A 27,914-nucleotide genomic window follows, 5' to 3' on the forward strand; every position below is an offset into this window, starting at 1 on the left:
TTAGCATAAAGCACCAGACTGCATTTCCTTCTGCAGTGTGTGCTAATTGTTCATTTCTGACAAAACAACAGGGAATTTTTCCTTTATGGCTGGTTGTAAATGTTCAAGAGGCCTGTAATCACTCCTAACCTTTGTTTTCTTATCACAGCAAGCAAGCAAGCAAGATCTTACCTGTCTTCTTGCTTGTTCTCTTCCATTGTTACATCTCTGCAAAGAAGTTAAATGTATATGAAAGCACCCCATAAACTCTCAGTGACACATGTTGTTTACTATTATTATGATAGTCATATTCTTCACCGTTTCCAGTTCTTGGTGGCCAATAGTGTTACTTGTGTAACACTCACCTGAAGTCACTCCAAATGGCACCTGTCACAACAGCATGAGGAGCAGTGACGTGAAGTTCTCAGTCGTAGAAGTCTTTCAGAGAAGCACAAATTGAGAAATTGCATTTACATATGTAGGGTGAGGCAGCAGAATGGAAGCATTAACAGAAAAGAAGGTACATAGACAGTTGTGGGGGAAGATAAAAGTATTTTCAAGTAGAAAGGATAATATTGAGGAAAATTATTTTTCTACCAGTTAAAAGAGCAAATCTTCCTTTCATATTCTTGATTATCTATATGTATTGTCTGTGTGCAGGAGATGTGTGTGTATGTGTCGATAGATAGATAGATAGATAGATGCATGTAGATATCTAGGTACAGATAGATATTAGTAGAGACTTCCCTAATGGATTTCTCACTCTTACTGAGAGGGTTGCACCTTAGTTCAGTTCAGATGGGGATTGTGTATATACAGTGTTTTCTTTTCTAGAACTGATTTTCAGCAACGGTGAATGAAAGCTGCGGGCCCGCCTGTGCCACGTCGGAGCTAACACCTGGAGCTCCCACGTCCTCTAGGCTCTTACCGCCTCAAGGCTTGTAACACCTCACCATCCTTTCAGGAGAGAATTATCTCCAGCTTTCTCCCTTCCCCACACTTTTTATCTAAAAAAATTCAAACTTACAGAAAAACCCAAAGAACAGTACAGTGAATATACATCCTGCTCCTGGAATATTTTTTCCTTTGGATGAGCCATTTCAGAGGCAGTTGCACACTCAAGGCACTTCATCCCTAAGTACTTCAGCGTCTCTCTCCTAGGAACAGAAGGTTCTCTTGTATGACCACTGTATAACTATCACCCTTGCCAGAGAGCTAAGGTGCACACAGTACTGTTATCTAAGACCCAGTTCATGCTCAGGTTTGCACGGTCATCTCCGTGTCAGTCTTTATTTCCTTCTCCCAGTCCAGGGTCCAGTCTAAGGTCATTCATCCTATTCAGTTGTCATGGTGCTTTAGTCTCGTTTTCCGCTTCTTTTCCCCCCTCCCCTCCCCTCCCCTCCCCTCCCCTCCCCAAAACCTGCAGNTCCTCTTTCTTTTTCCCTCTCACTGTCCTTTTTTTTTCGTGGCATTGACAATTTTTAAAAGTTCAGCCCAGTTTTTTAATCTTATCTACTCTTGAAGGAAACAAATTAAGGAACTACAGGATTTTGCATTATGACAATCTGGTTTGGCAGGTTTTGGGGGCGGGCAATTTGTTGGTAGTTTTATTCTTAACAAAAGGAAAGTTTAGGTCTGTGAAATAGACTTTAGTTGTAAATACAGATGTTTAATGGTTGGAGACTTAAATTTGGGCTTTTATTTTATTTATTGAATTTATTGTGGTTACATTGATTACTAAAATTATATAGGTATAAGGTATACAATTCTCTTTTTTCTTTTTAACCTCCATGATTTTGTGGCTTGCCATTAAGCTTCTTAAGGGATGTATTCTTATTAGTTGTGTGAAATTCGAGATAGGTTATGCTTTCGAAATATTTATGTCCTGATAGACTCTTTCAAAGGCTGTCTTCAGCGTATTCCTGAGACTGATGAACATAAGTAGAGCACTTTGATAGAATGTCAGGTGTCTCTGGGGACTTGCTTTTGACATTCACAGGCCTTGTTCTACCAAATTCTCTATCCATAGCAGTAAAGAGCACCTAGCCAACATTTCTGAAGAGTTCTTTTGGTTCAAGCCACTTGCTTCATATCTCAGCAAAAGTCAGATCTTTCAACTTAATGCTGATCTTTTATATAAAGATGAAAGCAGATTTCATTGGGATCATTAGAGCTTTTCACTCATGAAATTAATGTTTCTTATCACTATCACTGATTACTCTCGAGGTTTCAGTAATATGAAATAGTTTATCATTCCCTCGAACCTCTCTCTGCAGGTGTAAAGCCTTCTGAGTGAATTTTAGGGTACGTTAGAAGAGACTTGGCAGTTTAAGTATGGGGGCAATCCAAAATGAGTGGATTTGCGTAGTTTGGCCTTGGTAATATGAATACACTTTTCTTGAAAGCAGTAAACAAGAGAAAGAAAAATATTCAGAGTTAAAGGAGAGGGGATTTTTCTGTGTTAAAGATCCTGGCCCCATTCAAAAAACATTCAAAAGAACAGTGATTTTTCTAAAAACTTAATTTCCATGTCTGCTCGATGCCTTCGTACATCTCTTCTCCATAGACTCTCTTTGTATTTCAAAGGCAGCTGCTGTCTTAGAAGACAAGAAGCCATAGATGTGTGGTGGGCACCAGTGAGGTGGGACTGAAACCTGCCTCAGTTAACTGGCTGATACCTGTCACCCTGTTAGAAGGCAGTTTCTTTCACTGGAGAATGGGAGCTCTTCTCAGCTGTAGGCAAGCATACAATGTTATCCAGGAAAATTTTTCCTCGCCGTAAAACAGAAAATGCAGTAATATAGGCTTCCTGAGTTAAGAAATATCTCTATTCCACTGGAGATAACACACTAATTACCACAAAAAGTGTAGGTTATCCTTTATGGGCAAAATATTATGTTGACATGGTACATAATTTCGGCATCTGTCGTGCCTTACATTGGATTGTAAATCCAGACCAACAGGTCAGTGGAGCTGTTTGGCCCTTTTGGAATTAGACTCCTTCACCTTCTAGAACAGCTTGCTTATAAAGATTGGATTGAGTTGGGCATTTTGCATTTAACAACACTTCCATTCTGAAACTAGTATTTACTAAATGTCTGCCATCTGTTGAGTGATTTTACTTAATTACTATTTTTTACCTAACAGATACGGAAGCTGAGGCCCAGAGAGGTTTGGTAAGTTGTGCAAGTCACACAGCTAGTGAGTAGTAGAAACGAGATTTCCGCTCGGGTCTTTCTGAGTCGGTTTTGTCTCCCTGCCCTCTGTTTGTCAGTCAGTGAAGGACTTCTTGGATATCAGGTTAATTGACAGTGAATAATGCCAAATTAGTAACTGCTGGGAATGAATGTTGTGGGAAGGACTAGAGACCAGTTAACCTGCACACCCGCTCTTGTTTTGTACTGGTTGCAAACAGCTCTCAACCCTTCGGAGCTAACTTGGCTAACTGGCCAAATGTGAGGCCCCACACAGGAACGCTGTTCCTTGGGCTGTTGGCCTCCAACCCCAAAGTGAAGTCCAACCCATGTCATATGAGAACTGTTTTAAATGCCTAGGACAGAGACAGGCCTAGAGCTGCCTAGGCCAAGGGCGTTTCCTTTTCCCTGCAAGCGCAGAGGTGAACGTCAAATCTTAGTATTCCGGTGTTCTGTGGAAAAGCAACAGAGATTGCCTGAAGCTGGTCTAGGCTGCCCTCCCCACCAGGCAGCCAGAGGCAGGAGAGTGAAATCCCGGGAGAGTGAGAAGAATGGACCTCCGACACTTTGGACCAAGAAAATATCCTTGCCCTTGATCCTGGCCAGCCTGGGGATAGAGAGGAACACTGGAGCTCAAGGAGGCTGAGAGCAACAGACCACGCTCCTTTTGAACAGGAATATTTCATGTGAAGTGGATATTTGGGTTTTTTCCTCCATTCCAAAAGAGGGGTTTAAACCAAAGAGAAAATGTAGCATTCCTTTTTCCTTTTCCTTAGGCAATGCCCATGTTTAGGCATGAAGAACATACATATTTATGTAGGTATATCTATATAAATATTTAATATCTGCATAAAACTAGTAACTTTTGGTAGTAAAATTTCACTTTAAAAATTATCTGAACTGACCACTTTTAGCAAGCTTAATTATCATAGCTCAAGAGTGTTTATATTTGTTTTGGTCGATGATACAGGGCTCAATGGTGAGAAGGGATGTATGTAGCAGGTAGAAAATAGGGGAACAATTTTCTCTATCATAATGAAAATTTATCTGTGTGGCAACTTTTGCTTTGAATAGGAATCAGAGTGAGTTCATGCTTTGACACATTTATGGTTAGCAGTAACATAAAGGCCCATTTTACTGCCTTGTTTTTACTTAATAAATCTTAACTACTTTCTCTTCATAAATTACAGCGTTTCCCATGCTTTATCTCAGTCATCAGATTTGTCACATATAGCATTAGTTTCACAGAATAATTGCCTTTTGGGCTTTTTGTGAAACATCACCGTATAATCTTTTTTTCTTGCAAAATCTCTGTTTTGTTATTAATTTCAAAAGGCTTTTTACCCCCACGTTTTTTAATGTTGTTGGAGTGCAGTTGTCTCCATGCCCCACCCCCCACCCCAGACATTCCCACTCCCGTTCCTCGTGTCAGTGCTCCAGAGGAATTGCCAGCTGGATGTTCGGGGAGCACAGGTGCATCTTGTAACATCCCCGCGGTTTTTCAAGGAGGCACTGGCAGCAGTTGGACTGACTCTGGGTATCCCAGCATCATGAGCTCACCAGTTGAAGGTAAAGTAGGAAGGGGAGAGGAATGGAGTGAATTACGAACTATTTTGAAAGACATGCAGTTTTATTCCTTTAAAGTACATCACAAAATGTTTCCTAGTATAGGTTCCAGAGCCAGACTTTAGTGAACAGATTCATTTGTAATGAGTAGAACTTGACATCAATATGCTGAAATCCTAGGGAATATTCTGTTGACTTAAGTACAATGTGCATTCTTCTTCATGCTGTTAATTTGCTTTGCAAACTCTTTCCTAATAGTTAATGTAGACTTAGACTTAAGTCCAACCCAAGTTATCACTCACGTTCCTTGTAAATTAGTAGCATTTATTATTCTTGGCTCCCAGCATATGCAAAAGGAATCCACAAAATGTTCAATTTTATGTTGATTGGACAGACTTGAGAGGGACACCAATTTATTGATTAACTATCAAAGGAAAGTCACTGAAGTGGATATAAAGACGTGTGTATTTGCTGTGTGGTTGTGGTCTGCACGTCCTCATGTCCACACCTCACGGTTGCCCTGCTCTCTGAGTATCACGTGGGAGGGTAAGGGGCGCTCCCCGAAGGCTGCAGTTCCTAGTGCTGCAGTCACCTGACTGGTGGGCCCACAGCCGACTCTGATGAAGGACTGGAGGTGGGAGGAGAGACGCTACAGGGTATTTCTCCTACCTGCTCCTCTTCCGACAACATCTCTGGTGGTAGATGGGTCTTGTCCAGGGCTCCAGCTGCTGGGAGACAGACCCTCCCTGTTGCCAGCATCCTCTGGCTGCCTCATGCCCTGGCTCTAGTAGCGCTGCCTCTCTGTGCCCTGCCTTCCAGCCCTGGCCGGGGGTGGCTTCCTGCTGTTGAGAATCTCCTGTCTCCTCCTCCTGCCCCCTGACCTCTCTCAGCTCTTCCATCACCTGTGTGAAGTCTCTGCATTAAATGTGCTGTGTGTTCCATACTCAGGGTGGTTTCTTTTTCCTGACACATGTATTTTATGGAACAATTTTGCTTTTACTTATAGCTTATGGATATTGAGAAAGGGAATGTTACATTATTCATCAGTTAAAGTATAATGAACTGGGTATTGCCTACAGAAAACAGAGCAGAGAGGAGTGAGATAGGAAGACCTGACTGCCCCTCCCCCCAGGGAGCTCAGTCCAGTGGGGAGAGAGTGCCTCAGTGGAGTGCTGGGGGCTGCGAGGGACTGGACAAGGGTGGTGGGGGGACGTCCAGGAGCCTTGCCAGGGTCTGGCTGTAGTGGCTGGGGTCTGGCTATAGAGGTGCTGCCAACAGAAGCAGCAGTTTGGACAGAAGCACATCACCCGTGTGGTTGCATGGGAGTCTGCTGGGTTAGGGACACCGGAGAGGGAGGGAGCTGGGGAGGTCGTGGGGCTAACTCGCTATGGGTAGTGAGGACCCCACGAAGCACATGGACTTTATCCTCCTGTGCTGAACCCTGAGGAGGGTTTTAAGCAGGGGAATTACGTGAACAGATTTATCTTTTAGAAAGGTCACTCTTTAGTACGGAGGAGGGATTAGAGGGTTAAGAGTGGAGGCAGAGAATCCAAGCCACGTAGTTAGTGCAGAAGTCTTGGCTGGAGGGCTGATGTTGGAAGGAGGCCTGAAATTACAAGGGGATTTGGGAAGAGGAGAAAATCAGATATGCTAGGAAAATTCAGTGTGTAGAACATGGTGGGTTTTGTGGGGGGTGAGGGATATGTTGGGAGTTGTCATTTAAATGATGGGCCATTGTACTCAGACATCAGGATGTTTGGTTAGGCTAAATAAGTGTTAAAACTAGAAGACTGTTTCTTAAATTGGGGTCACAAAGGGCCTTGGGAGGTGTCTTACATGTTTTTGCTGCCTTGTGCTCTGGACATATTTTAGGTTTCGAAGAATTTATGGTTGCAGCACTACTCATGTTTTACAAACGAATGATTCTTTTTATTTTTTTTAATTATTTATTTATCCTTAGAGGGGAAGGAGAGAGGGAGAGAAACACCAATGTATGGTTGCCTTTCGTGTGTCCCCCGCTGGGAGTTGGCCTGCAGGGAACTGGACTACAACCCAGGCACGTGCCCTGACTGGGAATCAAACCGCGATCCTCTGGTTCGTAGGCCCGCACTCAATCCACTGAGCTACACCAGCCTGGGCTACAAATGATTCTTTTGAAAAACCAGTCACTATCCCTCACCCCCTATCCTTTTCCTGGCCATGGTCTTCCCAGTCTCTCTCCACCAGTCACAAAATTTATTGACTGTCTTATCTCCTGCCTCTGCCTAACATACCTTCCCCATCTTCTGACCTAATAAAAGAATCAGACTCTTATTTGATAGATCATTTCGTGGGTGTTTGTGCCTAGGGGTTTTAGACATCTGTCAATAAAACATCCCCTGCTGATGGAGAAAACCTGTAGGTCTGTTTATTATCAAACCTCCACATGGCAGAGACTGGGTACTGAGAGTTTTACAAAATTAAAAGAACAGTGTTTGCCTTCTAGAAGCTCGATGTCTCAAAACCAGCCTATAGCCCTGGCAGGTGTGGCTCAGTGGATTGTACATGGGCCTATGACCAAAGAAAGGGTCACCGGTTTGATTCCCAGTCAGGGCACATGCCTGGGCTGCGGGCCAGGTCACCAGTAGGGGGTGCATGAGAGGCAGCCACACTGAAAACAAGCCTACAGAGATAGAAATAGGCAAGAAGAAAATGTCAGAAACAATATCTACCTTGAAGCTTTCTGCAGTAAGGTTTGGTTTGAGTCGATGCTCCGGAGTTGTGGCCGGGTGTTGGTAGTATTGAAAACGAACGCCAGCATTCTTCATTCCTTGGAGATTCGAGATGGAGTGTCGCAGCTGAGAGCCCGGGTTCTGGGGTCTCACTTCCTAGCTCTGCCTCTTATTATGTAAGTGTCCCCTTGACCAAATGACTTAATCTCTGTGATTCCCATCATTATCTGTAAGATGAGGATCATAATAATGTTTGCTCTAGGATTGTTTTGAGGATTAAATGGCAAACGTATGCGATGTGCATAACACACCAGTGAACACAGTACAATGCATGATAAATACTTCTTCCCAAAGCCAAAGTGCAGCTCGTAAGGCTCAGCTGAGAAAGATGTGCTACGTGAGTTGCAAGGGTCACTGCTCTCCTTGCACGTGAAAGCTGGGTGGCCAGCCCGAGGTCCTTTGTAGTCAGGCCATGTTGGTTGCAGAGAAAATCCTGGACCATGCTTTCTTCAGGACAAGTTAGTCTTTCCAGTGTTCAAGTTACCTCTTTAGTCACATGATTGGTTGTCACTTCAGGGCACTCTCAGAAACAAGTGTGAGGCCAGCAGGTGGCAGGTACTACCTTAGAGGAAATTCAGGGAACGCTGCCTGTCTGAAACCCTTGTTTGATATCTGTCACCTCACTCCTCATTTGAGTTTTTAACACGTATTAATGGAGCACCACTATTTTTTGGTTCTGTATTAGGCTCTAGGGAAACAAGGATGAACAGACAATTCTATCCTTATGAAACTTCCTGTCATGGAAGTATATGTAAGCAAGTTCAATGCACAGATGAGAACACAAATGGAAGCGTGTAGAAGGCCCGAGCAGTACTTGGGAAGAATAGTAAAGAAAGTTTCACAGATTCAGGGACATCTCAGTGGATTTTGTGTGGACTAGGACGAGGGAGAGTCAGCAGGTCAGCAGGGTTCGTACAGGGGCACTGGATGGACCATATGTGTTTGGGGTGGGGGGATAGGAGGTGAAATCGAGGGTGCAGGCAGGAGCTGGATCTTGTAAGAGCTTGGCCTTGATCATGTGGGCATTGGGGGCTGCTGAGGGATTTAAGGCAATGGAATGCTGTAAGACTGGCATTTGTAGCAGGACCATCCAGTATGGAAGATGAACTTGAGAAGGATGTTGGAGATGCTGGCAGGTTCGTGTCCCCACTGCAGATTTAATAAGGCCAGTGATAACAGTCCTCTTTACTTCTGTATCCTTGAAGCCTAGCGCTTTTTAGACATTTAAGAAATGTTTTAGAATAAAGACAGCCTAAGTTGAATTTCCCAATTCTGCATCCTCTACTCAGAACGTGCTGACCTAGACCTCCATCTGTCATGAGCAGCTTGACTGAGATCATAATAAATTCTTTCCTTCTTGGCATTCTTTTAACTGGTACTCCATATTTACTAGTCCCTCAGTGCGACTGTGGTGTGGTGATGATTGATGCTTGTAATTCTGACCCTGAGGTACTTCAAGCCTTCTAAATCATCAAAAGCAGATTAAAAAATATTCATTATCACTGTAATGTTTGTGTGTTTTACTGCATTCCTATTCTTTGGAAATGCATGGTTTATCACATGCCTGTGTACTCCTTTGCACGTAGGCGCAGTGAGAGTGTGTGATCACCCAGCTCTTCTCCCTCGCAGTGCCTGCCTGCAGACCAAGTTTGTTAGCAGTGCACGCTTAGAAGTAAGCAAGCAAAACAAACCTGGGGTTTCCTCTTTCCTAGGAGGAAGCAGGCTGGCCCCAAAGGGGCAGATTGGACAGAGATGAGAGAGAAAGCTGTGGTTTAAAAAGCGGGAGTGAAAACACAAGCACCAGTGCAGACTAGCAGCAGGTCAGCAGTTCGCTGCAAGCCCAGGCTGGGGCCCAGCCCACAAAGAGTGGGGCCCGGGGCAGGGACACCAGCTTCCCAGCCTCGTGTGCCTTGGCCCAAAGCACGGGGTATGGACTCAGCGGCAGTGTGCACCAGCTATATTTGTATTACAGTAACAACTGCCCAGTAAAGTGCCGAGCAGCAAGTGGAAACATCAATAAGGAGAGCATCCTGTTCCCTACACTTTTCATGAAAACCATTATCACTACAGAGCTGACAGTGTGACTCGGCCCGGAATGAAGAGCCCCAAACGGAGGCTGTGAGAGGGCTGGCTGGCTCCCTTTTGTAGCCGGGCTCCCAGAAAAAAGGGCACTCCTGTTGTTACCAGGAGGGACACAGGCGGTTTGGATTTTCTTTGAGGGGCTGTACGTTGCAGTAAATAGAGATGCCTCTTGCATGTTGTTGTGCAGACTTGTTTTCAAATCTGTGTCTGACCACCAAGTCATGCCTGTGTGGGCGCGCCTCGCTCATCATCCCAGCCCAGAGAGCCAGGCCCCACACCTCGGGGGGCTCCGCTCGGCACCCTCTCGGCCAGGGCACAGGCGGACTTGAGAGCTAGCTTCACCGTTTGCCAGCTCTGTGATCTGGACGAGCCTCCTAGTATCTCTGGATCTCAGATTTTCTTTTTCTGAAATACTGGAATAATCTAAGTTCCTCCTTTACAGGGTTGCCATGATGCTGAAATACAATGCTGGACATGAAAATGTTGAGCTGGGAAGCTATGTATACATAATAGCACACTAAATATGCTAAAGCACATGATAAATATTCTAATAAAAATAGAAATGTTTCATCAGCACACACAGTGCCTCAAAATTTTCCCCAAAGTACAGTGGGGAAAATGAACTATTTATTGAATTCCTACTGTAGAATGTATGTTCTGACTGTTACTGTATCCACTCCACAAGCTAGAGGTTAAATCCCTCTTTCAGAGATGAGAAAACTCAGCTTCTAGTCGCACAGCTATATATACACAAAGCGTAAGTGGGATTTGGACCTGACTCCAGAACTTAATGCCACTCCTTCTGCTCGTGTCAAGTTGTCTGTCTTATTTCAACTCTCCCTCCTCCAACGTTCTTAAATGCTGGGAAGTTGCTAGCCATTTTGTAGCCACCCACTCCTGCAAGTGGGGACTCCTGAGCTCCCAGAGCCCCTGGAGGGACCAGCCGCGCAAGGAAAGTCAGGGTGCCAGACGCTGAGACTCCACCTTCAGAGAGCTGGCTGGGCATGTGCTGGAGACGAGGAGGCAAGGGCTAGGAAATGTGTGCACGTTTCCCAGTCCTTGAGATGACTGTGGCCCTGGAGTTTCTGGGAGTTCATTCTCTCTCTGTCACACTGTTTTCCAGGAGGTGGTTTGGGGAGCCGCTGCGTGGATCCTCCCCGCAGGAATCAGTGCCTTTCATTCACTCTGACCAGCCCCTTGTTCTGCTGGCAGAGGGAATGAGATTACATTGATTCCATGTGGAGGCCACTCTGCTGAGCTTTTCTGGGACCCTCCCTGTTAACTTTGATGCCAGGTATTGGGGGAAGGATCCCCGAGGTAGCAGTTCATTATCTGCCCAGTGGGACCCACCACCACATGCCTTCTCTTCCATATATAAAGTTTTCCCTGTTCCAGACAGAGGCAGCTTGCAAACGGGAGCTGCCCACACAGAGAACCAGCGATAATGCCTGCTGAAGGGCCAAATTGAATATTCGGGGGGCGTTGGTTTGTGGAAGAAGCGTTTGTTCAGACTGTGGATCTGAGAGGAGCCGTATGTCGTGTTTCCATAGGTTCTCAACAGGAGGTGTGTAGAGGCAGCAGTGATGACAGGCCTGGCCCTGAACTGCCGCATAAACAAGAAGTCCTTGTTTGACAGGAAGCACTACTTCTACGCAGACCTCCCTGTAAGTATGCTTTGTGGCCTGTCCTCTGCAAGTTCGCAGGAGCTGTCGGTTCCTGGAGCCAGGGAGGAGGGCCGAGCCTCTCATGTTTTCCGTCAGAGCTCTGTCCCCCTCAGTGGGAAGTGCTGCCCAGCCCGGATGAAGACAGGAGCCCCGATGTTTACTAGATTGGATGCAATTGTCCTGATTGCCGACTCCTTGCTTAGCCTCATGCTTCTGGCGGCTGGCTCATAATTGAACGGGGAGTAGAAGCCGCTGTTCCCAGGCTCAGCCCAGCCGTGGTGTTTGGCACTAATTGCCTGTTAGGACAAAAGCTAACTCTGGGGCTGATGCAATGGTAAATGCTGTAGCTCTGGAGACGCAGTGAGGGCTTCGCTCTTTTAAGTTGAAGTTCCCAGTAATAGGACTGTCACCTTTGGAGGCATTTCTGTCATCTCACAAGGAGCAAGTAAGTGGACAATAGTAAGCAGAAACATGAACCAGATGTCTGGACTAACAGCCGTAATCGGCTGAGCAGTAAACCCAAACGATATTGATTAGAAAGCGTTTCTTTCAGAGAAGCCACTGGGAACTAGAGGCAATGTTTTATAATGTTGAACAGAACCAAAACTGTAATGTTGGCTGGGTTTCCCCAAATGATGTTTTACTTGATCAGAGCCTCTGACACTCAGTGTGGCCCTTCTTCAGATTGAGAAAAACAGCTGTGATGATACTGCTTCCTGTTCTTCTTGAACTGGAGACAGGTGAGCTGTTTCTCAGTGAGTGAGAGCAGGAGGAAATTTAAATAAGAAAAAAACAAGAACCCGAACTCTCCAATTGCTGCTGCGCTTACCCTCTGGCTCCCAGCACTTAGAACATTCTACTCTTTCCTAGGGTGGAGAGAATGAACCCAAGTGTTTCACATTTTTTAAGAGTAATAACCAGTTTGGTTAAGGTGGGAGATTTAGTGATGAGTTACTAAACTGAGATGTTTTGAGTATCTGCGTCTTTCAATTCTTTCTGGCCCAGTAGCTCAGATAATTCAGAGTTAGTGTTGCCAAATATTACATTGGACATACTTACACTGAAAAAGTATTTGTCATTTATCTGAATAAACAACTTATTCAAATTATTCAAATTTGAATTGAACCCGAGCATCCTGTATTTTATTTGGCAGCCCTACCCAGAGTTTAATTTTTATGAATCGAGACTTCCTGTTTTCGCACAGAGGATGAGTTGGCCTAAAACAGTGGTCCTCACCTCACAGCCTGGGTCCCTGGGCCGCTAGCATCAGTTTCTCCTAGGAATTTGTCAGAAATTCTCAAGCACCACCCCAGACGTTTTGACCAGTGTGCCAGGTGATTCTGAAGCAGCTAAAGTTTGGGAAACGCTGGCCTCCTATCTAGGATTACTGATTCTGAAGCCAGACCATCTAAGTTCAAATCCTGTTGTTGAAACTTACTAGCTAGGTGACTTTGGGGAAGGCCCTTAATCCTTGCCATGTCGTGTACAGTCGTCCCTTGCTATACTGAGGTTCACCTATTGCAGCTTTGCTGTATCAAGGGTTTTTTAAAAATTAAAACATTTTAAATTTTAAATTAAAAAAAAAATTAAACCTGTGATACAGTAAAGCCACAATAGGTGAACCGCAATATAGCGAAGGACGACTGTATACTTTTCTGGTGAGTACCCATATAGAATTTTATATGTTGTTAAAACTACATAGGTTTAAGAGTGTAGAAAGTGTTTAAGAGCATATAAAGTGTTTATAAGAGTGTGGGAAAGGTGTATAGGAGTGTGGGAAGGGTTTATAAAGTCTTAAAATATATATAAATGATAGAATAAACATAACGCCACTACTTTGCGGATTTTCACCTATCTCGGGGGTCGCTGGAACGCAACCCCGGCGGTAGGTGAGGGATCGCCGTGCCCCCTTACTTGGATTGCTGTGCGGATGAAGAGGAGTAACGTACTGAGAACACAGTGTCAGAGACTCCAATAAGCCCTGCAGACGCTTCAGCTGTTCTCTGTTCTTCCCCAGTTCTCCAGTTTTGGTCCGCCACCTCTTTAGCAAATGTCGATGCGCGCGCGTGTGTGTGTGTGTGTGTGTGTGTGTTTAGAAGTGATTCTCTTCACCTAGGAGGAGGTGAGGGGGCCCCTAAGGTCGGTCAGTATTTTACTACTGCGTGCTTTCCATTAGCTGAATGTGTGTGTCCCAGCAGTTTCTGGCTGGAGGAGCAAGGAAAGTTGGGTCAGGGAGGGCACTTGGCACAATTGGTTAGCTTAAAAAACAGGAACAAAGCGAGCTTATGCTAGTAGCAACTGCTGTCAGCCGTGCTGAGAGTAGATAGCAAATGCTTAGCCAGCATTTCCCAATAAGGAGGGTCTGTCAGGAGCCCAGTAATCAGATGCAGGGTTTAGGCTAATGAGCTAAGTGGAAACAATACGTTCTTTTCTTAGAGTCCTCTGACCATGACATTATTGTTATTCCCCAAAATGGAACTTCACTAGGGAAGACAGGATTCGTGTTGTTAATTGCATCATTATTTTCAGGGTGAGGGGTCCAGGAAAGGTTAAGGGGGATGGAAAAAGCCACAAGAGGCCAGGCTGAATTATGGCTACAAGGCATAAACTAATTTTTCTTCCCCCTTTCCTTTCTCGTTTAGCTGTGTTGTGTTTTTAATGTAAGCCTACAGTTCTGCGACATTAAAAGGAATAGTAAACTGGACCCAGCTTGTATTTATGGACCAGTGACTACATAACACATGTTTGTATGCAGGCAGGCTACCAGATTACCCAGCAGAGGCTCCCAGTCGCTGTGAACGGGAGCCTGGCCTACAGCGTCTGTGTGGGGACCAAGCGGAGTCAGGTGATCGACAAGACAGTGAGGATCAAGCAGATCCAGCTGGAGCAAGACAGCGGCAAAAGCCTCCACGATGACCTGCGGTCTCAGACGCTCATTGACTTGAACAGGGCAGGTAGGCTCAGAGATTTTCTGTGACTTCCTGCCAGCATCCCTGCCTCCCCTCCAGTTCCCTGATCCAGTGGAAGACCCAGGCCCAGGAGCCTTACGATGGAGGTGAAAGTATCGGTGTTGGCACTGGCACAGCTGATCCGAGAGCCGGGATTACTGTCGGGCTTGCTAACAGCCCATCCCTGAAATGCAACAAACATAGCCACCTGGGCAGGACTCCACAGCTGGATCTCTTAAAGAGACTTTAAAAGAAATGAACCAAAGTTAAGAATCCAAAAAATGGGGGGAAAGAGGGAAGTGGTGCGGAGGCTAGGACCCACTCCGACAGTGCTTCAGTGGCACAGGGCAGGGTTTGCTACAGGCTTCAGCTGACTGATCTGCTGATGGGATTGGAGAGCTCCAGTCAGGCTGACGCTGCCTCTCGTTTGGTAGGAGTCGGCCTTCTGGAAGTGGTCCTGGAGCCAGACCTGTCCTGTGGAGAAGAGGCGGCAACGGCCGTCAGGGAGCTGCAGCTGATACTTCAGGCCCTGGGGACCAGCCAGGCCAATATGGCAGGTAGAAGGCACACAAGCCATGTCCGTCCTTCTCCACCGTCTCCCTTTCTGCTTCCCGAGTCTCTGCATCAGCTACACTGACGTGGTCTACATCTCTTTTTCAGCTTTTTGCATTTCTGGTTTTGTTTTGTTTTTTGCTTAGAATCTTCCTTGGATTCTTTTCTGAGCTCTTAACCAAAATAAACACACTAAAAACAATAGTACAGAGACGCCAAGCCCAAGAATGTGAGGTTAGAAGTCACAGGAGTAGATGCTTTTTCTCTGGCTTCGTGCATCAGAATGTTGTGCGGATTAATGAGATAATGTGTTTGCACCGTGTGGGCCTTCTCAGTGAGAAGACACTGTGTATCCAGGGCAGCTCCTAGTGAGTGAGTGCTGTGTGGGCGACACTTCTTTGTTTCCTGATGCTTTGCCCTTGAGTCTCTTTCTTTTCCTTCTTTTGTAGAATTTTCATCCATTTACAGCTGAAACCGAGTTATATAAACTATAAGCCAAGGTTATGATTTCACAAAACTTTAACTTTGAGATAAAATCTTAAGTTCAGTAGAAAAATGGTAGGAAATTAAACAAAAAAAAAAAACCCACTTCCTACTTGTACAGTTGGAACCAAACAAACACTACATTTCAAGTGTTTGCACATTGGATGTGAAGATTGCAAGTATTGGTCAAGCTCAAGTTTCATCCTGGCTCACTCCCTTGGCCTCTTCCTAGTGCAGCTTTGCTGGCCCAGAAGTCCTGAAAACTAGTCTCTTCAGTGGTTTTCTCCCTATATTCTGTTGCCGGGGGCATTAAAAAACAAACTCCTGCCTCCCACAGAGCATTCCCTAACAGAGCGGAGAAAGGATACAGCTTCTGCAAGTACAGTTGTTAATCTGTAGCCCACTACCGTGGTGTATCAGGGTCTTTCACAGAAACAGACCCAATAGAAAAGAATGTGTGTATGTTACACATGTGTATATGTTTATACGGAATGAGATTTACTATAAGGAGCTGGCTCATGTGACTGTGGAGGCTGAGAAGTTCCAAGATCTGTGGTCAGGAAGCTGCAGGAGAGCTCGTGAGGGAGGGGCGAGCCAAGCTCTGGGAGAACTGGTAGTGTAGTTTCAGTTCAGGTCCAAAGGCCTGAGAACCAGGAGAGCTGAGGGTCTAAGTTCCAGTCTGAGCCGAAGTCCAAAGACTGGCAGAGAGAGCAAATTACCACCAACTCTGTCTTTTGTTCTATTTAGGCCTTCAGTGGATTGAATGAGGCCCACCCACAGTGGGGAGGGCAATCTGCTTTACTTGGTCTATGGATTCAAATGTTAATCTCACCCAGAAATTCCCTCGCAGACACATCCAGAACCATATTTAACTGAATATCAGGGCACCCGTGGCCTCATCAAGTTGACACATAAAATTAGGCATCATGAGCCCTGGCTGGTGTGGCTCAGTTGGTTGGAGAATTGTCCCGTACACCAGAAGGTCATGGGGTTAATTCCTGGTCAGGGCACATCTGGGAGGCAACTGACATTTCCCTAACATCCGTGTTCCTCCCTCCTTCTCTCCGTCTCCAGAATCAATAAATATATCCTTGGGTGAAGATTAAAAAAAATTAGCCATTGTGAGTGTTCACAGTGGGTTCCAGTAAATACCAGTGATGATGACGAATCATCTCCCTGCTGGTTTATAATGCCATTTACTAACCTTTTTATGTCATGTAATATGTTTGCATGGTGCAGAGGGACTTCTGAATTTGTAATACCGCATTTGTTACATGGGGCGCCTTACAAACAACAAATTATTACATCAGAGCACTGGTACAAATTGAATCTGAAGCCAGAACTTGGTAATTCGCTGTCTCCTTTAAGCTAAAGACAGGAAAGGCACCAGCCATGTGAGTGAGAGGTGTAAAGGTTAGCTGCCTACAGGTTTGCTGAAATGAGTCTGAGTTTTAGAGGAAGAAAATGCTCTGTTTAGATTCATGGCTCGTGCTGCTTTTCACCCACAGAAATAAATGATATACGGGCAAGCTGGGTGGTTACCCATTCGTGCACTAAGTATTCATTCTCTGTTGCTTTAAAAAAGTTTTTATTATTTCATTCTTCTTCAAAATAACTGTGCTTTTTTCCAAACCTACAGAATAATAAACAGGCCACCTGTTAGCTAAAAAATAACCCTATCTGGGTCCTTGCCAAGAGATAAACCGTAACAGCAAGGATACATCAGTTCAGTGGCAGCTGAGAGGGTTCATTAAATCGCGTTGGTTGTGACACTTGTTGTTGCTTTTAAATACGGATTTAGCAGTCTTGCCTGCAACACAGCAGCAGAGGGGCTATGGCAGTTCCAAAGTGCTGGGGGGAGAAGGTCTGCGAGCATCTGCAGGGGTCCAGCTCTTGGTGCTGTTCCAGTTTGCTCAGCCCTGCCCCCTTTGTCCCCACCACCGCGGGACAACTGTGTTGGCACTGGAGACTGTAGCCGGGGAACTGAGGGCCTCTCTAGGAAGGACCAGTGGACCCCAGGGTGCTTTGGGAGTGACTCTTAAATTCCTCTGAGCTGTGATTCAGTGAGCTACTGACAGTTTGGCTGATGAGCAGAGACCAGCTCAACCTGGGTTCCAAAAGTCATTCCTTCTCGGTGGACATCTCCCACCTTTGAGATCCTCAGAGCAGTCTGTCGGGTTGAATGTGTATCTGCGTGGACATCCTATGTTTCGGTGGTAATGATATTTACAATTTGGGCATTTAGTATGTGTTCATTCGTTCACTCAGTATCTTTAAAATTAATTTATCATCTCATTTAAACTTTACGGCATTCCTGCAAAAGAGGTGTCGTTGCGCTTGTTGTACAGGTGAGAAGACTGAGGCTTCAGGAGGTGAGACTATTTGCTAGAAGAGCTCGGAAAGTGGCTGTGGCAGGATATGAGCCCAGGTGTGTCTGAGTCCAGAAGCCCTTTCTTTCAGCGCTGCCACACTGCCTCCTAGTGGCAACCATGCAGTGTCATAATTGCCGTGGTTAACACCTTGGAAAGATAGTATGGTGGGTAGAGCCAGGGTGCTATGGGTGCTGCTGGCGCCCAGGTCCAGACCTGGGTTGGAATCCTGTCCTACTGCTTCTAGCTGTAGGAACTGGGGCAAGGTATTTAATTTCTCTGAGCCTCACTTCCACACTTAACAAAGTGAGCCCCCAAATAATTATGTATGGAAAGGGGAAAGGAAGAAACCAAACAGGAAAGACGTCATCTGAGTCTTCGGGCAGAGCTGGGGCAGCAGGACGGCATCCCTGAGGCAGGGACAGTGGTTGGCCAAGGCAAGGAAGATTGGGAGAGCAGTACTTGCAGGGGAGAACATCTGAATTCCATGTCAAAGGGGTAAAGTTTGAAGGGCCTAAAGGGTGTCTAAGTGGCTCTGTCATTGAAACTGGATTGTCGGGAGCAGATATGATGATGTGTGTAAAACTCGTCACCCGTCCTGACAGACAGCTGCGCTCACCGTCTCAGGTACGTTCAGCAATAGTCAGCAGTAGTGCTCTTACAGAACCGCCACTCGTGGTGGGTGGGTCTGCTTTGTGAAATGTGCTTGATACAATCTGGTCGCCTTTCCTCCTCGTCAGACCTTGTTATTTAAGTTCTGCAGAGTATTCAGTGATCAGAACAAGATCGCTTAAAACACTCCTCACTAAATAAATCCTCAGGCCCCTGCTGTTCACAGAAACAGCTTTCTGTCCTAATGTTACATTTCTGATGTATGCCTGTGTTTTAGAAAAAAATATGTGTAACTGTAGCATATCACTGTGCTCAGTGGTATAGTGCCTTAGCTTTGCTGTTACAAATCTCTACTTCTAGAGGGTAGAAATTGAGCTTGATAACACTCTCATGGTATGTGAGCGAATGCCCTCCCTTCGTGTCGCAGAATGCATCGAGTAAGCCGGACTGGTAAGGCTTTTGTGCACCAGAGGCAATTTAACTTAATTTGTTTAAAAGGTATTTTGTCTTCACTGGCTAGACTGTCTTTTGTTAGTGTTTGATACTCTCTTTGAATCCAGGCTGGGGAACTCTCTTTCAACACAGCAGGATACTAAATGATTCCTCTCAAACATTCATATAGTATGGTCTTCTCTGGGAGAGACTGAAATTCATGCTTTTATTCCATTTCTAAATTGGAATTCTAAATTGTGAGAGATAGTTTTGTTCTTAAAAGCAAGTGAGGTCCAATTCAGGGTTCTCTGAGTTCCAACAAAGTCGTCTCTTAAGGACTGAGATTTGATTGAGTAGAGCTCAGCATACTTTGGAAAGTTTTTTTGTTTGTTGGTTTTTTGTTTGTTTTAAAAGTTGAATGAGCTTTTTCAAATGGTTCCAGCTGTAGATTAGCCCTATTAGAATTGATCAGAAACTTACTGTGAAGCAGTAACTGGTCTGCTTACTCATTGTTCGGAAAAACACCAGAATTTTTGCCCTGGCTGGTGTGGCTCAGTGGTTCGTTGTCAGCCTGAGCATCAAAGGGTCACCAGTTTGATTCCCAGTCAGGGCATATGCCTGGTTTGCAGGCCAGGTCCCCAGTAGGGGGCGCACAAGAGGCAACCACACGTTGATGTTTCTCTCCCTCTCTTTCTCCCTCTCTTCCCTTCTCTAAAAAATAAATACATAAAATATTTTTTTAAAAAGAAAATGCCAGAGTTTTGGCTTGTTCAACAAGGTATTAATTTATTAAACTATTACTGTGTGCCAGACCCATCTCTGGGTTCTGGACGTAGCAGTGAAGAGGACATTGTTCCTGCTATATTCATTCACAAGCTTATATTCACAAGGGAGGGAAGGTCATTAACAAAGAAAACAAAACAATTATAGTGATATGTGCATTAAGGAAATAAGTAGGGAGCTATGAGCGAGAATAACATTGGACATGATGAAGGCCTCTCAGAGGAGACAGCATTTATTTGAGACCAGGCCCAGCCAGCAAAGATCCAGGGGGTGAGCGTTCCAGGGAAGTGCTGAGGCAAAGTCCCAGAATGGGAAAAAGTGTAGGAGATGCCCGTAGTTCACACAGGTCACAGGAGGCCACTGCAGGGAATGTGTACTGCACAGGGGAACGTGGCATCAGTGAGACTGAAAAAGGAGGTGAAGGCTAGGTTACCAAAAATGGTAAGAAGTCTGAGGTTCGTCCCACCTGCAGTGGGAAGCCATCAAAGGCTTTTAAGCAAGGGAATGACTTAGTCTATGTAACGTTTTAGAAAAAAACACTCTGGCTGCTTGGTGGAAAGTGGGTTTCAGAAGGGGAAGCAAGGAGACCAGTTGAGAAGCTTTTGTAATAGCTCAGATGGAAGATGGTGCTTTTGTGGACAGGGCTGGTATCAGGGAAGATGGACAGATCGAGATGGGTAGATTCAAGAAGGTTTTTAAAAATAGTAGGACTTGTTACCAGGCTGGAATGGAGGCAAGGGATAGAGAAAAATCAAAGACGCTTTTAGGGAAGACTAAGAAGATAGGTCGCAGTGCTATTTATTGAAATTAAATAAAATGTAATTATTTTAAATTAAAATATGTCCTCACACAAAGGTGCGGACGAGATGGCTGTGGCGGGGGTTGGGGGCACCAAGCAGGATTTAGTTTCAGAGATTGAAATACCTTTGAGACCTGCAAGGGGGGGTGCCAGGTAGACATTGGAGGTCAGTGTGGAGCTCAGAGCAGAGGTCTGCACTGAAGAGATAAATTCAGGGGTCATCTGCAACCGATGGTGTTCAAACCAAATACCCCCACAGTGAGAGCATAAGCAGAAACTCGTCCTGAGTCTGGATGGGCAAGAAAGCCAAGCAAATGGAGTGGGAATGGAGCGTCCCAGGAAGGCAAGAGAGCGTAGGTCTCAGGAGCGAGAGAGAAAGGCGTTTCAGGAAGGAAGGGTTGGTGGGTGTCTCACATACTGCTGAGGTCTCTTGTCAGGTGAAGATAGCATGTGTCCTTTGCCCAGTGGATTTGGCAGCCACTCTTGAGACCTTCTGAGAGGTGAGGCCAGAAGCCAGGCTAGAGTGGGTTTAGAAGGAAATGGAAGGTGAGATCATGGAGACAGTGTGCGCAAGAAACACAACTTGTTTGTGAGGACTTGCTGACTAGGAAAGTAGGGAGACAATAGCTTAATGATGGAGAGAGAATTGGGTTTAAGGGAGTCGGGTTTTGGTTTTTGGTTGGTTGGTTTTTCTTTGATGAGCAGTACTGTGGCACAGGTATAGTAGTGCTGAGAAGGGGCAATCGATGGCTGGCGCAGGAGAGGGGAGCTGACTGACAGCATGATGTCCATGGGAAGGCGAGAAGGGTGGAGCATCAGCAATCTGGGCCCACTGCTGAAAGGCCTGCCCTCCTGGTCTTAAAGATAAGATGAATTCAGAACAGACTATAGACATGTGGTGAGTTCTGTGGTATTGGTTGTGTGTATTCTAACAACTCAGAGGAACCAGCAGTGGCAGCCAGCTTATTGATAAGGGTTTTTAGGAGAAGAAGTCAGTGACTTCAGTGGGACCCTGATGGATGAGCAGAGGTTGAAGAAGGGACAGTAACTCCGGTGAAGAGGATGCGTGGGAGAGGAGCAATGGGGCAGACAGCACCTTGTGTGGAGGTGGCCCCTGACTGGAGGAGAGCTTTCGCATGGAGAGTGCAGTGGGAAAATATGGGCCGTGCCAACCACGTCCAGAGGAGGGCTCTTGAAGACCAGCAGAGGAGACAAGGTGGTCTACTAGGAGCTGGCTGTGCACTTAAGCAAGCAGTGGGAGAGTGGAGACGACATTGGGCAGGAGGAAAGTCAGGGCCACATCGTGGGAGGCTGGACAGGGAGGGCTTCCGTGTGGAACCTGCAGATGTGATTCTGTAATCTGGGTTTGAAGTTCCGAGTCCTCAGGCGAGGGTGGCAACAGTGGACATCGAGAGGAAGTGACGGATATAAGGGGTTATGGAGGGAAGAACCAATAGGACTTAGTTGTCAGTTTGGACAAAGAAAACAGAAGTAGAAGATGACTTCAGGGATCCTAAACCAAGAGTCCGATGATGTCAGGAATAGTTGGAACGGATTGTCCAGAGGGGGCTAGAGGGTTTTGTAAAAGTGCTGAGGTGTCCACACTGGAGACAGAGGGTGATCTCTGAGCTGAGAGGCACCTCTTCCCTAGCAGTCAGCCTGGGTCAAGTAGCCTTGGCAGAGTGGTGAGCTGGCCACTCTCTTGATGAAATTGAGTGGCAGGCAGGGCAAGCAGCAGCCGGCCATTGGCCTCGAGCTGGGAGATCAAGCCCCACAGCTCGATGTGTGGGGTGTGACAGAGACCAGGTCTCCTCTTGTGGCGTGCGGTTTATTTATGCCATCTTATTATTTTAATATGCATTTGCTGTGGAATCTGGGGAAATGTCTTTCTTTCTTTAGCCTGTCAGAACACTTAGGCTTGGCAGATTATTTTTCAATTTAAAAACCTGCCTAGGAAAATAAAAATCCAGCATTTTATCTTCTTACTCTGTCCTATTTTGAATATTGTAAATGAAAATGAAGAACAGAGAATGTGAGCTTTACTGAGTGTTTCTTAATGTCCCCTCCCTATTTGTTTTGGGATTTTGCCCCCACACCCTCCTCCTCAAGAGCCTCAGAGTCCTCTCAGCAAACTAGCTGCTGCTTTAGGGTTATCGCTCCTAACGCAAAGGGGCTTCGGGGCAGAGCAGGTTCGCCCAGGCCGGGGACAGTGTCCGCCGAGCCCCACCTCAGGCCCTCCCCTTCCTAACAGCTCCGTGGGCTGCAGCAAATCCCTCGGCGATGAGGGAGGGTTTGGAGTCGTGTTAGTGGAAGGAAGGGATCACTGCAGTACAGGTTCTGGCTCTTGCCCGTGAGCTGTAAATGCTCAAGGACGTTCTTGTAAATCTCCTGGCATCACTGTGGGGAATCCACGTTCCACTGGAGAGCAGTATAGGGCATCAGACAGTCATTGCTGAGGCCTTCCCGACAGCCCAGCTCTGACACTTTAGAAAAAGCCTGAGAATAAAACCGCTGAGTAAATTTTCATTTTAACAATGTTGTTTTTCTTATTGGGCCCAAAAGAAATGAGATTTCCCCAGCAGGTGTGTCCAGAATTTCTCCTCTCTCCTTCTGCATGTGCACAAGTACACACATGCACACATGTGCACACACACCACAGAAGCTTTAGGACCAGAATGCTCTTACACAGGTAGAAGCGCCAGCCGTGCACAGGAGGACCAGCTGCACCTTCTCTGAGGCTAGGTTGCTGTAACAAGACAACAAGTGGGAGTGGATGGTGCTTGCCTGGACTCTCTGGCCTTTAAAAGACCATGTGGCCTCAAGAAAATTTCTAAAGAACTGTCTGTTTTCTCTCCTTTCAGAAGGCCAGTTGAGAGTGGATGCCAATATATCTGTGCATCGCCCTGGAGAGCCTTTGGGTGTTCGAACTGAAGTGAAGAATCTCAACAGTGCCAGGTTCTTGGCCAGAGCCATAGGTGAACATCAGCTGTTACTCCTAATGCCCGTCTCGTGTCAGTTATCTACTGCTGTGTAACAAGCCACCCCAGGCCTTGGTGACTCGTACAGCCTGTTAACTTTCCGTAGTTCTGTGGATTGGGTGGTTTTTCTGCTGGTTCTGCCTCAGCTCACTCATGTGGCTGTGGAAGCCGGCAGCTCAGCTGAAACAGAGTCTGAGAGGACGTCCCTCACAGGTGGGGCCTCGGTGCTAGATGTTTGGTGGGCTCCCCTCTCTGCAGGGCTTTCTCCATCTGCTGGCCTAGCCCAGGCCCACTTGGCCGGCATCTGGGGATTCCAGGATAGGAACGCCTGACAGGCAACAATTTAGATCTGGAGTCACTCAGCCGGAGAGTGTTCCCAGCCCTCTGCCCAGTTGTGACATCTGTCCTGGGTCACTCCATCTCTCTGAACCCAAGTTTTTCCAAAAAGGGAGGAGTAGTGCTTCCTAAAAGACCCTTTTAAGCACCATCATTCTATGATGGAAAAAAGAAGAAAATAGAGTGTACAACGTACAGCAGTTTGTGTCCGCTTGTCCACAGGGGACATGTTCCAAGACCCCTGTGGACGCCTGCAACTGCAGGTGGCACGGAACCCTATGGATCCTGTGTGTTCTTCTGTACATACCTGTGATCACGTTTAATTTGTAAATTAGGCACAGTGAGACATTAACAATAATAACTAATAAAAATTAAACAATTGTAACAATATATTGTGGTAAAAGTCTTGTGGCTGTCTCTCAAAACATCCTATTATACTCTGTTCACCCTTGACTCGTGGTGTGGAGTGACACAGTGCCTGGTATTGAGATGAAGTGAGGTGAATGACTAGTTTGTGAGTTAAAGATTTAAAAAGTTTTTAAATGTTGCTTGGTTGCATGAAAGGAGTCAAAAATATACTACTAAATTACTGTGTTTTTCTTAGATTATGAAATTCAGAGGCAAATCAGAGAACTTGAGAATGGAGGCGAAATTCTGAATGAAACTCGCTCCTATGATTACAAGCTGGGGTGAGTCTGCACTGCCCAGCACCTTGGGCGCGGCCAGCTGGGGTTGCAACTGGGCTCGCCAAAGACCAGACAGGTGACTCTGAAGGAGGTGCTTAGCTTCTCTGCACTTCAGTTTCCTCATTAGTAAAATTGCAAAAATACTGTATCCTATAGCGGCGGCAGTCCCAACCTTTTTGGCATCAGGGACTGGTTTCCTGGAAGACAGTTCTTCCAGGGATGGCACGGTGGGGTGGGTGGGGTGGAGGGGTGCTGGGTGAGGGAAGGAGGTGGGGCCCAGGTGGTTATGCTAGCACTGTGGCTCACCTCCTGCTGTGGGGCCTGCTTCCTAACAGGCCACAAACCCACTCGTGCACAGCCCCGGGGTGGGGGCCCTGTCCTTCAGGGCCAGCGGAAAGTTGAAACCAAGCCCAACTTGTTCCACGGTGCTGGTTTCAGGTCCTGTCCCTGCCCTTGCTTCTGAGTTACCTGCTTTGCAGCAAGAATTTTTATTTCCTCAATTTCTGTCAGACCAATTTAGGCTCAAGGTGTGGAGCTCTAGCTTACAGGAAGTGTAGAGCTGGTTGTGGAAGTGCCCTTTTTTGTTTAGATAACATTAACATTGACTTTAATTTTTCTAGTGCAGAACTTTTGAGGGTTTTATACTTTTAGCAGAAGACTCAGCAAAGCTCAAAAGCCTAGAGCTGGTTAAAAGTTCTTTGCATTGAAGCAGTTTATTTTTTTAAATTAGCATTGTAAACATTTTTCTTTTTTAATATTATTTCTTTTTTGTTGTTGTTGGAAAGGGTTTTATTTTATTTTTTATCATTATTTATTTATTTATTTTTCTCCAATTTTTTTATTTAATTATTTTTCAAGTACAGTTTTCTGTCTATTACTCCCATCCCACCCCACGCCCTAACATTATTTCTTAATGTAGTCGTAAAGTGTCTCCCAAGGAAGGCCTAAAGAGCTGGAATTTGCCTGTGTCCCTTATCGGCAGGGAACCCCTCTCTGAATACGTGCCGTCCCGGGCCGGTGCAATCTCTCTCTAACGTTTCCTTGTTTAACTACTGCAGGTGCACCGTGCCGATGCGAGACAAGGAAGGAAAACAGGACTACAGGTGATTACTCATCTTGTCAAATAGCATTGTGTACTTGGGGGTAGAGGCATATTTCAGATCCACTTAGAGATCAGCCTAATGATCCTGGGTAGATTTTTAGGAACCAATTTTTGTTAGTTACGTGATGGAAAATCTAGACTTCCTGTTTTAGTGCACACTGAGAGAAAGAATATATTTCTGAGTTGGTAGCCTTGGAGTCCCTTCTTAGAGGTGATCCTGTTGTTGGAAGACACTGGTTCGCTTGCCCCTGTGTGTGAGTTGTTACAGCTGAACCAAGAGGATGGCTTTTGAGGGTGGGGGCTGGCCTGTTCTTGTTGTTGCATTCGGGAGCAAACCCAGCGAGGCACTGAAGTTCCTAGAGAAGAAATGAAAAAACAGATGGCACTTTCCCTCAAACTTCAAGTGATGCTATTTAACTGATAAATTGAACAAGTTGGACTTAACTGTGACATCCAGAAATACAGCAAATAATAAGGACAGGCTTAAGATAAATGAAGCTTTTATTTCTCCATTCAGTCTAGCAGACTGTGAACATTGAAGTTTTGTGCATTAAAGTTGTTGGGGTTAGTCCACCTTTCTTTGGTGGCGTGCGGGAAGATGTAAATGTAGCTACTGTTGACCTTGAGGATGTGGGAAAGAAGAAGCTCATAAACCTTTAGAGTGAACTTCACCTCAAGGACTCCTCTCGTGGTGTCTGTCGGAGTGGGGTGGTGTGAATTTCTGTGATCTTCTAGGGTCAGTCTGTTCTTCCCGAGAACCTTCGCCCCCCAGTGTTGCCCGTACTCTGTCCCTGCTGCTTTCTTAAGAAGCACGGAATATACTTTTGGTTTAGCCAGTGGCTTCTGCTTGATCCCTCAGGTTAACGGGCAGGATTCCCTCCTACTTTCAGAAGCCCCACTGATTCACAGCACAGATTTGGCACCAGGGTGACGGACTGCTAACACTTCTCATCTGTCACCTCAGAGCCAGCCACCATTTGTTCTGTGTTACTCTGCATCTGCACGAGCCCCTTGACAAGAGAAGCAGAGAGCAAACAATACATGCTGGGATAGGTTGGAGGGAAGGACATCTTTGTTTCCTAAGATTACAGGCAGTGGTGCAGCCTCACATTTCAAAGAGTCAACTATTTTTTAGAGCGGTGTTAGGTTTAGAGCAGAACCGAGTGGTAATTACAGAGCATTCTGTGCGTTCCTTGGTGTATAGCGGGGACCGTGCACTTTGTCTCCCCCCTCAGTTTCCCCTAATAACGTCCTGCATTAGTGTGTGGTGTGGTGCATTTGTTAAAATTGATGGACTGAAGTCAATACCCTATCATTAACTAAAATTCATAGTGTACATTAGGGTTGTCTTTGTGTTGGACATTCTGTGGGTTTGACAAATGTATAATGACATATATCCACCATTAGAGTGTCGTTCAGAAGAGTTTCACTGCCCCCAACACCCCGTCTGGACTTCACCTCTCCCTCCCTCCTTCTGCTCCAGCTTCTACCTTTTATTTAGGCAAAATCCATTCAGCTCTCCTACTTCTCAAGAAAATGTTTTCTTATTCTTTGACTTTTCATTTATTATACAAATACTGCTAAAAATACTGGAAATTTTAAAGTCAGGGAAGTGATCTTTCTCCCTAATAATAAGCTGTTCTCGTTTGGTCGCGTGTCTTCATGGCTACGTGCTCTGGCCACAGTTACACACCACAGCGCGGCATCAACCGTGTCGTGCCTTCCTCACTCGTCACTAGGTCATAAGCGTGGGGAGCAGCAGGGCTGGTGTCTCTGGCTATGGTTTACATTTGTGCAAAGACTCACTCCTAGGAAACAAGGAGCCACCGTTGATATTGGAAGATATTAGAAATATTTGTAAGTAACTAGCCTCTATACACAGAAACTTTCATACTGGTGGTAGGTTTTTTTCCTTATTAAGCTAAATACTTCAGAGCCAGGCCCTGTCTCCTCTCTGCCTAGGTTTATCCCCGAACCCAACCTGCCTCCCCTGCGGCTCTACGACTCGGTGTCTCTGCCTGCTGGCATAGACCCACAGCAGGTGGTCAATATTGACCAGATTCGGGAGCAGCTCCCCGAGCTCCCCAGCGTGACCCGGGAGAAGCTCGTTCAGCAGTATGGGATGCTGCCGGAACAAAGCCTCACCTTACTGGTGAGTATTGATCAGGGGCTCGGTAACCCAGCTCACCAGTCAGGGGAACGCTGTACAGTGGGCTCTGGGTGGGGCCGGCCGGTTGCCTCGGTTGTACGGTGGATGCTTCTGAGCACAACAGGTGTGCTAACCTTCGCTCAGTGCCCTTAAATGTAATGCTTCTCCTAAAACCAGAAGCAGAATCTCGCGTCTCATTTCTTCTGTGTAGAAATGTTCAGCTGCACACGGCAGCCTTGGGGCTTCTCGAAGAGCATTCGGATATTATGGGCGAGTGTTTTCCCTGGGTCTGCAGGACACCAGGAAATCCATGTATAGGGTTTCTAGCAGTATTGAACCAGGATGGGGTCTGGCAGGAAGTTAGGCTCTCAAAAGCCAGCTTGTCATTCTACCAGTTATACAAAAAAAACATTTATTCCACGCGAAATG

The 27,914-nt window shown here is 45.9% G+C and overlaps 1 protein-coding gene across 1 annotated transcript in view; it reads left to right on the forward strand.

Moving 5' to 3' along the window:
* The window catches only part of GATB (glutamyl-tRNA amidotransferase subunit B), a 69,487-nt gene that overhangs the window by 15,314 nt on the left and 26,259 nt on the right, over positions 1-27,914 (forward strand). Inside the window, exons 3-9 of the mRNA XM_037058409.1 lie at positions 11,143-11,256; positions 14,012-14,210; positions 14,639-14,761; positions 23,096-23,209; positions 24,153-24,237; positions 25,293-25,337; positions 27,299-27,488. Of these exons, the coding sequence (XP_036914304.1) occupies positions 11,143-11,256; positions 14,012-14,210; positions 14,639-14,761; positions 23,096-23,209; positions 24,153-24,237; positions 25,293-25,337; positions 27,299-27,488 (870 nt within the window). The remainder of the gene's footprint in view (positions 1-11,142; positions 11,257-14,011; positions 14,211-14,638; positions 14,762-23,095; positions 23,210-24,152; positions 24,238-25,292; positions 25,338-27,298; positions 27,489-27,914) is intronic.

Source organism: Sturnira hondurensis, unplaced genomic scaffold, assembly GCF_014824575.4.
Source record: "Sturnira hondurensis isolate 20B ecotype Veracruz unplaced genomic scaffold, ASM1482457v3 Scaffold0010128, whole genome shotgun sequence".
Classification (NCBI taxonomy): domain Eukaryota; kingdom Metazoa; phylum Chordata; class Mammalia; order Chiroptera; family Phyllostomidae; genus Sturnira; species Sturnira hondurensis.